Raw genomic sequence first — 11281 nt, forward strand, 5'->3', positions numbered from 1 at the left:
TTTTTTCCATTGAGTTTGACTTAAGGTACAAGTCATTACAGGTTACCATTACTTGTGAAAAAAAGTCATCCTTACCTCAATTGTGGCAATGAAGGTGGCAGCCATTGCAACCGTAACAGCCATGGTCTGGTAATCATAAGCTGTGTTGTAGAAAACTCCACATGGGATGAAAAAGAGAACAAGCGACGTGTAGACAGCATATAGGAGATGCATGATTAGCTTTCTAGGACTGGACAACTCCTTCCTCTGTCCACTCTTGTACAGCTCGGGATATTTCAGGCTGCACTCTGCACTCACATCCTAAAACACAAAAAATATGCAACCTCTTTGTGTTCATATTTATCTTTTAAATTGCTTAATAAAATCAACATACTGACCTGTTCAAAAATGGCCATGCACATCACTGGCGTTGCCGTGTAAAAGACAGTGTAGAGTGCGATGAACCATGTCTCATACAGAGACTGTGGGGAACAAAATGGTTTATCTCAAAAGTTGACCTCATATCATGATGTAGTTTTAGGGCAGGGGTCTCTAACCATGACCCTGAAGATGTCCTGCAGGTTTTAAACCATCCAGACTTTTGCTGAATCTGATGGTATGCTGAAGTGGTAATTCAGTCATTTGAATAGGTTGTGTCTGAGCGGGGATGCATCTAAAATCTGCAGAACCATAGTTCTTGAACACCAGGTTTGGAGACCCCTGCTTTAGGAGATTAAGTCGTTCAGCTTTGTAAGCATGTTTCTAACCTGAGCACTGAAGCCATTGAAGATCCCAAACCAAATGTGCACAAGAGCAAAACCACAGGTCTTAAACAGGAAGTAGCAAAGGAAGAGGGAAATGCGGCGATAGGACCAGCGTCCGTGGATCAGCAGCAGCCTTTGTAAAAACCTAAATTGGGACACTGCAAAGTCTGCGTTCTGTACTGCCTGACCTCCCTCCACACCAGCCAGCCCCACTCCAATGTGAGCCGCTGGTGTTGGAAGAGCAAAGTAAAAAAAAAAAACATAATAAAATAAGTGCAGTATTTGTCCTGGGCTTTCTTCATAAACAAATATTTGCTATTCAGCAGACTTACTCTTGATCATGTTGACGTCATTAGCACCATCACCAATGGACATGGTGATTGAGCTGGTGTGCTTCTTGACCAACTTTACTATATCAGCTTTCTGAGCAGGCGTCACTCTGCAACACAGCACTGATTGACACTGTTCTGCCACACTCATGAAGGAGGCCCCCCATTCTGGTCTCTCCTCAAACTCTGCCTGTATGTGACAAACATAATTAGTAGCTAAATCAGCAAACTAGTCCATCAGAAACTAGTGCATGCATTTGTTACTTCAAGACTGGACTACTGTAATTCTATACTATCTACTAAGGTCCACAAACTGTAGTTAAATGCCTATTAGAGTTCTGATGAAAATTAAAAAGAGAGATTTTATATCTCCTATCCTAGCCTCTCTTCATTGGCTTCCTGTTAAATCAAGAATATAATTTAAAATCCTCCTTCTAACATATAAAGCCTTAAATAGCCAAGCTCCATCTGCCAAGAGATATGAGAGATATGATTGTTCCTTAGGTTCCTAACAGGGCACTTCGCTCTCAATCTGCAAGTTTATTAGTTGTTCCTAGAATTTCTAAAAGTAGAATGGGAGGCAGATCTTTTAGTTATCAGGCTCCTCTCCTGTGGAACCAACTACCATTTTTAGTCCGTAAGGCAGACATCCTGCCTACTTTTAAGACTATAGGCTTAAACTTTCCTTTTTGATAAAGCTTATAGTTAGAGTGGACCAGGTTATCCTGAGCTATCTCTATAGTAATGCTGCTACAAGCATAGACTGCTGGAGGACATAGGGACCCCTTTTTCATAATTCTGCTTCATTCTATCTCTAATCCCCCACTCTGCAGAATTTGTTAGTTCAATGTCTAACGCTTAGCTCCCTCTGCTTGTTCTCATAGAAGCTTCATCTGGTCTGTTCCTGTTTGGTTGTGACACCATCCTCGAGAGAAATATAAGCCGTGCTGCTGCCATCAAGACCTTTGTTTATAGATTTTAGAGATTGGCCTGTTTTTCAGTGTAGCCCTGTTTCTCTGACTGTGACTGGCTGGATGTGCTCTCTTCATCCTCTGGCATTGAAGCTGGCTTGGAGCTCATCTGCCTAACAGTGTCTTTCCTGGACAGGGCCACCTGTTGACAGTTGCATTTTGTAACTCTGCTTCTTTCTGTATTTATGCTTCTGTCTCCTTGAACCCCACTTGGACTTGGCAGATGGCTGCTCACACTGAGCCAGGTTCTGCTGGAGGTTTTTTCCTGTTAAAAAGGAATTTTTCTTCTCCACTGTCGCTACAAGCATGCTTAGTGTAAGGGATTGCATTTGAGTCAATGAGGTGACGCAATTAACCAGTTTTCCTTAGAGAAAATTTGAACCAATCTGACTGTATGATCTGGTTGAACTGTAAAGTGCCTTGAGGTGACATGTGCTGTGAATTTGCGCTATATAAATAAACTGAATTGAATTGCATTGAAACTTGGCTAAAGCATTTATTAGGTTTTAATACCTCTTTTTGGCTTTAAAAAATGCCACCGAATATTGATGTCTCATTTTGTATTCAAGAATGGTCACTAATGATGCATCCAATAAAAAGCTTTTTCTATTTCTTAATTCCTGACAGGCTGCTGTGGAAAAAAACAGCAGGACTGCTTAGGCTGGTGTAGCACGGCTATCAGTGGACAGTTAGCTTTTTATGTTTGAATTAATTCTCTAGCCTCTGATTTTACAGGTGCAAACTCAAAATTATGTGTATTAGACAATCGTCTAAATGAAATCCGAGCATGAAGTGAGCATGAAGGGAAAGCATATGTTGGCTTTGTGTTGTTAATGGCTTGAACAGACTTTTTCCATACAACCACTGCTCTTCTCTATTATTTTTCAATTGTGCATTATGATCATAAATCAAGCTAAAGCTATTATGCTTTGAAGCATTATGTTGTGGGTTTCCTCTATTATTCTCTACTGTTTACACAGCTGTGATCATATTTCAAGTTGAATCTGTGCAGAAGACTGTATGATGTTATGTATTTGTTTTCCCCAGTCTTTCATTCAAATTAGCAGAAAGTTAAACTTTGCATATTATATATCCAAATTCAAAAGGCAATAGCAATGGCAGATTTTAGCTGTACAATTCCCTATACATTCAGCCTTCATTTGATAGATTTAAACCTTCATAATTTATAGCCAGGTTACATTATTGACACAGTGATGCAATGAGCTTAGCCTTAACAAATCATCTAAGGATCTCTAAAAGCCCTTGTGGCTATGTTGAGCAATGCAATGCAATTATTGCCTTTAGACTTGATACACACATGATGCAGGAGATCTGGTTTTCATCTGTTTTAGATTCTCTGTAGGTCTTTGCAACAGCTCTTACAAGCACTACAGGCATTAAATCAGCTTTACCTTAAGGTTTTCTTTTTTTTATTTATTAATTATTCTTTGTTTTAGAAGTAAAAAATGTGTTCTGGTTGTCTTTATTGCACATGCATTTTTTTAAATTACATGCCATAAGTGGTGTGTTGCGGGTGATCCACAAAAGGCTGCGCAAATGTTAAGATGTGCATCCGGTTTAGTTCCGCCTATGAAAATGAGCAGATTGCATTTTCTTCTGGCAGTTTGAGATTAGCAATAAAATACAGATAAGGTTCAAAGCTGTGTAGTTGGAGGTAATAATGATAATGTTGAAAAATATTAGAGAGCATCTCTTGTAGGTAGCCTATCCCAACGTGTTACAAACAGAAGAAAAATATATAACCCCCCCACAAAATGTGACCATGCTTGATGCATTTTTTTATCAAATTGAGGCGAAAAAATCACTGAGATGCAGTTTTATCCACTCAACCCCCCTTGTCTCTTTGCAGGCTTTTTTGACATTCTATTTTTACGATCATGCATCAATATTTAGCTTCTTCTTTTTTTTAATGAGGTTTAATTGTATAAAGATTGTCAGTTGTCCCACTGCATCCCACTGACTTTGTTCTTTATAAAGATTATTCTGCTTGTCAATTCAATTCTAATTGTTATTTTCAACGGCTCATATATGTTTACATGCACATAGAATTTCTCCATCTTGTTTCAGTTTGCACCTGACTTACAGAAGAACTAAAGAAGACTCAAAAACTGCAGCCACAAATGGCTTTGCACGTTGTAAATCTATATGTTTGCATTTCCTCCATCCACAAATTTGTGCACTTTGGTCATTAAAATATGATCTACATATGGGAAAAAAGGCACACACCTAAAAAAAGTTTGTAAATTTTTTCAGCTGAATTGTGAGCGGAAATGACTTTGTACCATTTTAAGGACACAAAAACCCTCTGAAGATCAGGCACCAAGTGCTAGATGTGGTGAAAAGACATAAGGTAATATTATGATATATGTTGGAAGATGTTTGCGCATGCTAATATGTTGGTGTCTAGCTTTTACAAATAGAAACATTATTTTAGGGGCCTTTCAAACCTTTCATGCCATACCAGGGAACCTAATATGATATTTTTTTCCCTAATGATAGAGGTCATTAAAAAGATTTTGACTGTAATCATAAAGAAATAAACAGTGCATTATTTTTTGAAACATTGCAATTGTCTGTCTAAAAGTTCTATTATGGCTGCAATTTTATAAAATATGATGTTTGCATGTTTTGTTTTATACATAGTACTTTGTTATTCATTTTTCTAGGGTTTTGTTTTACTTCATTATTTTCCTACAATTAGGAAACAGTTTGTCAGAGGGTAATAAAAAACTGAAGTTGATAAAAGCTTTGACATGGACTTCTGAACCAAAAATCATTCTTGCTTTTTAAAAGCAACGTTTCCTTATATGCTTATTTTATGGACTATTAAGGACTTAATTTATAGTTTTTCTGTTTGTTTGCTTGTTTTTTTGGTCATACTAATCACTCAAAATGGTTGACAGAAGAGCCAACCAATCAACTACGCTCCCAAACCAGAATACACAGAAACTGTAGGTGACTTGAAGTTAACTGCTCTCCAAGGTTCATATGTGATAGAAGAAAACCAGAATTGAATTCACAGCCTTTGAATTGCAAAATGACTACTCCAGGGTTGATCCCTGTCTCTTGCTGATATAGAACCTTTCTATTGAAATTTGGTGTCTTTGTTTATGCTTCTCTTAGTTGTTGTTGTCCAGTTGTTAACATCATATTTTTAACATAATAGGTTTTTTTTTTTAACATGGTTTACATCAAGGAAAAGTTAAAACAACTGAAAATCACTTTTTTATGTTGGATTAAAAAAAGTCTCATAAAAATACATTTTATACAAGCCAAAATACAAGTATTATATTTTCCAGCTCTTTAACCCCAATGTCTCTAGCACAACACGCATTTTCAATAGAAAATGATGGGAAAAAAAATGATCAGGCGTAACTCTGAAAACCTTATATGTTTTTTATTTACTGTGTAGGCTGCAGTTTACCAGTTCAGATCCGGTGAGGACAACAGAAGTTTTTGCTCTTGCCATCTCCTTGTGTGTAGCCCACAGCTCTGTCTGCTTGGCTTTGAAGAAGCTGACCTGTGGGTCTGCAGACTGGAGGATCTGCCTGCATGAGCAAACAAACAATGATCAATGGGATACCAAGAGTATGTGCATGGGAGTGTTTCTAGGCTATTTGCTTTTATTTTATATCATGTGTATGAGTCCGAACCTCAATTCTTGCCACTCTAGTAATCTGCTATCAGGATCCAGTAGTTTGCAGGAGTACCCAATATTAACTGCAGTTTCTGTTGGCAAAAGAAGCAAAGAGAAAGGGCAAAAAAGCATATTATCAACTGTTATTTTCCCTCTCAAATTTACGGAGAAAAATTTGTAAAATTCTTTGTCACCGTACCTTTTTTGTCTCCTGTCAGCACCCATACCTTGATCCCGGCCTCTTGAAGAAGAGCAATTGTCTCAGGAACTCCTTCTTGGAGTCTGTCCTCTATGGCTGTGACCCCCAGAAGCTAAAACATTGTTTTATTTCAAATAATGTTTTATTTCAGCAGGATTTCACATTTTAAATGCTTAAAAACTAAAGTTTTTATTTGCTTGAAAATAATATAGAAAGTGTTCAACTAAAATATAAAGGTTAGGCTATCATTACTATCTAGATCAATAACATGTTTTAAATGGAAGGAAACAGAGGCATAGGGCACCAGTAGATCTCTCTCCATCTCATCATACAGCTTCTCCAGCAGGATGTCACGCTCGCAGGTCGCCATGGCAGCAGACAGAGCCAGAGTCTTACTCCACTTCTCCCACAACGCCTCGGGAATGGATCGAACCGCAACACACAGCGTCCTCAGACAGGCCTCAGCAAACAGCTGACAGAAGATGAGTTAATAAGGCCTTATAACAGACTGCACATCATTCCTTGGGTGATATTTAAAGCAAAAACCAATGTGAAGGAAAAAAGGACAGACCTGAGGTTTGACAGAAAATCCAACTAATCATTAAGTGTTGATAATTATTCAGTGTTTAACTGTTCTTTACAGTGTCTTACAAAGGCATATATACCTGATGATTTTTTCCACATTTTCCAACATTTACACCACAAGATTTAAAAACTTTTAGAATAATTTATATCAGAATTTTATGGGACGGATCAGCAGAAATTGGTCTGTAAACTGTTCCATAATGGTGACGAAGAACACTGATACATTCATCTACTTCTAAATTATTCACAAATTAAATAAAATGAAAAAGAAGAATAAATAGAGTTAGGAGGAAAATCATACACGGTTTTAATATATCGGACTTAACTCTCCTTAAGAAAAGCTTCTTTGCAGTATGATATAGCAACTTTCACATGACCTGGCACTAGCCAGATTAATATGAGTAGAACTGGGCTGAGTCTGAAAACTCAGATCTCATGACAATCCAGCTTGCAGCGCAAGGTAAACTCTCACAAGCTCCTCCCAGCTTGTGATAGTGGGTCCAACTAAAACTGCTGATGTGTAGACCATCAAATAAAAGTAGAAAAATTATATAGTGGAGGATTTTTGCGACTTTCTGAAAAGACCCCCCCTCTCCACTTAAAAAAAAAAAAAAAAAGGTACATGCACAAGCCTGTACCTGCTCCACAGAGGGAACTTTTATTAAATACGTGCAAGAGCATGCATTAGCCAATTTCTCCTTATGCACACTCTGTTTGAAAGTTGCTGTTTGCATCGCTCATACAAGCTTACTTTCCAAAAGAAGATTTGCAATTTTTCCACTACGTCAGACTTACCACTGGTAAGTGAAAATGGCATTGAGGCAAATAATTAAGTTTTGCTCTCTTCTGATCTCTTGACCCCCCATCCTGTATGCAGCTTGTGGTAAAATGCAAACAGGACTTTTAATGGCTTTCTGTCACCAAGGGTAGTTTTGCAAAGTGGGCTTATCCTCGTCTCTGTATTTCGGGATAATGTTTTGTTTCACTCAAACCCAAAATTATACATTGTAAGGGCCAAGCTCATACAATGCTAATAGGATACCACAGACTTTGTGGCTCTCACACAATAAATTGAAGAAAAGTTAAATATTTCAAGGCACCATATATGAATGTTTTTAATATCCAATGTTAAATTAAAGCAATCGGACATATTACATATCCAATGCATTAGCATTTTGATGGCAAATATGATTATAAAACCCTTATTTCCAATAGCTGGCAAACATTTTCATAACACACAGTTGGAAAACCACTTGAATTTTAGGAATGAATAACAAAATTCAACTGCTTTACCTCTAATGCTTTCTCAGTGCTTTCCTGGTTTGGGCAGTTCTTTGCAAGTCTCTCCAGTATCACTATGTCTGCTCCTTTACAATACAGTTTTATTCCACCCTCTGGTTCACGTACTATAAGTAGTAAAAACAGAAAAAAAGTATATTTTTTAGTGCCAAATGAAAATGTTATCAGAATCAAAAACTTAAATCTGATCTAACTAAAGAGCCACTCCTACCAAGGACAGACATCCTTCTCCTTTTGCTGGTAAAATCCAGCAACGCCAGCAGCTGGTATTGTCGAGAGACACCCAGCTCTGAGATAACAACAAAGTCTCTTGTTCTGGAAAGAAAGACCCAACCAAGCTCCCTTGCAGCTCCAACAAGAGTTTCCTCATCCGGTGATGCAGCCTGGTATACTGGGGACTCTGAAAAAATATTGCCAATGCACAAAGTCCAGCGATAAATATAACACTCCAAGATTAATATGTGAAGATCTCTATAAATCTGAGACTGTTTAAAAACTATCGATTATTAAGATATTTCACTTTCAACATAACATTTTAAAGTTAGTATTCAAAGTGTAACAACTCAATATTACTACAGAAATATAAAGAAACCCTGTACTAGAAGGGCTGATATATAGTAAGGAGGAAAGTTAGTTAATCAAGCACCTTTAATAGATAAATATAAAACATACTGACGTGGTATCTGTAGAAACTACATGAGGTTAGGTGAAGACTAACAACATACATTATTATTGTCTATTGGAGAATGATTGTTGAAGTAGCTAAGAACAAACATAAGTCCTCACCCTCCTTCCACTCTGCCATGACGGTATGACACAGAGCCAATGCCGATAGAAACTGTGTGGTGATTGGACACTGCTGTCCTCTGAGCTTCTCCACAAGTGTGGGACAGAACATGTGCAGTCCGCCACAGGAGAAGGGGTTCCAACTCAAATCTATGGGCTGAAAAACAAAACTGGGAACAATGAGCAAACAAGAAATGTGTCGTATAAGATTTTGAAATTGGGTCTATTAAACCTTTGAAAGTACAGTAGTTTCCTGTGGAAACTGTATTGAAACCTTTCCAATCTGAGGTCATTCAGGTTCAGCAAAATAATGTATTGTTGCCAGATGCAAGAAAAATGAATTTAAAGTATTTTTTTAAAAGTTTTTTTAGTAAATAAATAAATAGAATAAATAAATATACATTTCTTGTTTGGTTGAAAATACTTTTTAAAAAATGAATGACTTGGATCATTGCAATTCAACATTTAATTAATAAAATACTTTATTGATCTCTAAGAGAAATTAAATGTTTTGTAGTTCTATATTTTTTAACATATTGTATATGAAAACCTTTAAAGACAGATAAGATGGTGTCTAGCAGTCTGTCTTGCAGTGGGTCTGAGGAAGGTTTTGACTAAAGATACTGTGGATAGTGTTTGATATCCTGTAGCCTGTTGCCGCTTCAAACTCCCTCCTTGTCTGTCTCTGTTGTTGTGTGTTTGGGCAAGACACTTCAAACTTGTGTTTAGGTAAATGCAAGACTTACAGTTTTTCTTTTCTTCAGGTCAACAAATCCTTCAATGACAGAAAATTTAGAAAAAACAGAGGCTGAATATGTGTCTTAGAGTGTACCTTTACATCCTCTGCTCTGACTGAGGCGTCACCTATGGGAGTAAAAAAATACATTATTTTGTTGAACTGTTTATTAAAAATCACATTACAAACCATGTTATCTATAGGAACAAACCACTAATATATTGTTTTACAAGAATGGCAAAAAAAATTGCAAATAACTCAGTGATCAAACACTCTCTACCAATAATCACAAAAAAACACAGCCAAATGCTTAAAACAACTGTTGTATAATTACAGATAATATTTAGTTTATGCTTTGTTGAGTTTCGGCATTTTAGACCTTTCCTTGGTTCTCCCTTGTGATGAGAAACCTGCTTGTTATCAAATTCTCTCACACAGATTCTAAAATCTATCAGAACATTGGACACTCCAATCCAAGAGCTATAAAGCACAAGTGCAGACAAGGCTAAAACAAAAACATCTTGCCTTTGCATATATCTTGAAATAGAGTTTAAACCTTTGAGGAGTATAACCTTTGAATGCTACCCTTCTGTTGACATTGTATAATTCACAGCATAATTATTATATTTTAAAATTACAGGTCTTATAATAACAAATCTTATACCTTTGAGTAATTGTACATTATTAGCTTTGACTCCAGTCAAAAGAAAACTTAACTTTCTTTCTATTCATCTGTTACATATCCAAGATGGATGTTGTTTTTTTGTTCTTGCATCTAATTAACACCTTCTTCTTCTTCTTCTTCTTCTTCTTCTTCTTCTTCTTCTTCTTCTTCTTCTTCTTCTTCTTCTTCTTCTTGGTTTTTATTGGCGGTTGGCAACAAACCTTTAGTAGCATTACCACCACTTACTGGTATGGAGTGTGGTTTGTGATGATCTATATACTTTCACTTCATACCTAATTCCTACAATAACTTCTGATTAAATATACATTCGCACATACACACCTACTTATATTATCTAGCTTGCATATAGCTTACATATACTATTCCTTGTTATTGTTTACACATTCACAACCATCTTGCTGTACTCAGATTCTAAGACACAACCTTGTTTTTTAAAGAAACCTAATAATTATTTGAATATGTGTCTACTTCCCAAATCTCTCCTCAAAAATTCTGCTAAATTAAACCTTTCTTTAATACCTTCACTCTCTCAACATGCATCTTCTCTCTTCTTCATATTTATAACACTCTAAAATAACATGCTGTATTGTTTCAAACTTCTCACAATAATCACATTTCCCAGTTTTATGCTTCTGTATTTTAAAAAGTGAATAATTAAGCCCTGTATGACCGAACCTTAACCTTGTTATTATTCTTTCCTCCTTCCTGCTTCTTCTTCCCTTTTTTCCTTCCTACAAACTTCTGAATTTTATAAAACCATCTTCCTGTTAACCCTTCATCCCACCTTCTCTGCCATAGTTTCATCAGCTCTTCTTTGGCTTTACTTTTCCCTTCAGATTTACTCATCCTAACTGCAAAACTAATAGGATTATGTATTGCCTTCTTTGCCATTTTATCAGCCTTCTCGTTTCCTACTACCCCTATATGTGCTGGAACCCACACAAATGTTACTACTAACCCCATATTTTGTATTCTAAGTAGATTATGATATATTTCTAACAAGATGTCCATCCTACTTTCCGTATTATTATATTTTATGCTTATCAAAGCTGAGCTTGAGTCTGAGCTAATTATTGTTTGCAGTGGTTTTACATCCTCTATCCATTGTAAAGCCAATAGTATTGCTAACATTTCACCTGTATAAATTGATAACCCATCCGTAATTCGCTTCCCTATATTCACATTAAATTCTGGAATTGTACACGCTATTCCTATTTTTCCGGCAATTTTTGATGCATCTGTATAAATTTGGAGATGACTATAGTAATTATTTAAATGTGATTGCACTGA

At 36.5% G+C, this 11281-nt stretch overlaps 1 protein-coding gene across 2 annotated transcripts in view; it reads right to left on the reverse strand.

Annotated features, from left to right (window-relative positions):
• The window catches only part of LOC107089722 (phospholipid-transporting ATPase IC-like), a 34262-nt gene that overhangs the window by 8344 nt on the left and 14637 nt on the right, over positions 1–11281 (reverse strand). For both annotated transcript variants that reach the window (XM_015382654.1, XM_015382655.1), the window contains exons 14-25: positions 9403–9434; positions 8571–8727; positions 7996–8184; positions 7779–7891; positions 6205–6372; positions 5901–6012; positions 5718–5793; positions 5489–5612; positions 1076–1262; positions 747–970; positions 378–461; positions 76–300 (exon numbers count right to left, since the gene is read on the reverse strand). In XM_015382654.1, coding sequence (XP_015238140.1) covers positions 76–300; positions 378–461; positions 747–970; positions 1076–1262; positions 5489–5612; positions 5718–5793; positions 5901–6012; positions 6205–6372; positions 7779–7891; positions 7996–8184; positions 8571–8727; positions 9403–9434 — 1691 coding nt within the window. The remainder of the gene's footprint in view (positions 1–75; positions 301–377; positions 462–746; positions 971–1075; positions 1263–5488; positions 5613–5717; positions 5794–5900; positions 6013–6204; positions 6373–7778; positions 7892–7995; positions 8185–8570; positions 8728–9402; positions 9435–11281) is intronic.

This window comes from Cyprinodon variegatus, unplaced genomic scaffold (assembly GCF_000732505.1).
Source record: "Cyprinodon variegatus isolate N-32 unplaced genomic scaffold, C_variegatus-1.0 Scaffold261, whole genome shotgun sequence".
Classification (NCBI taxonomy): domain Eukaryota; kingdom Metazoa; phylum Chordata; class Actinopteri; order Cyprinodontiformes; family Cyprinodontidae; genus Cyprinodon; species Cyprinodon variegatus.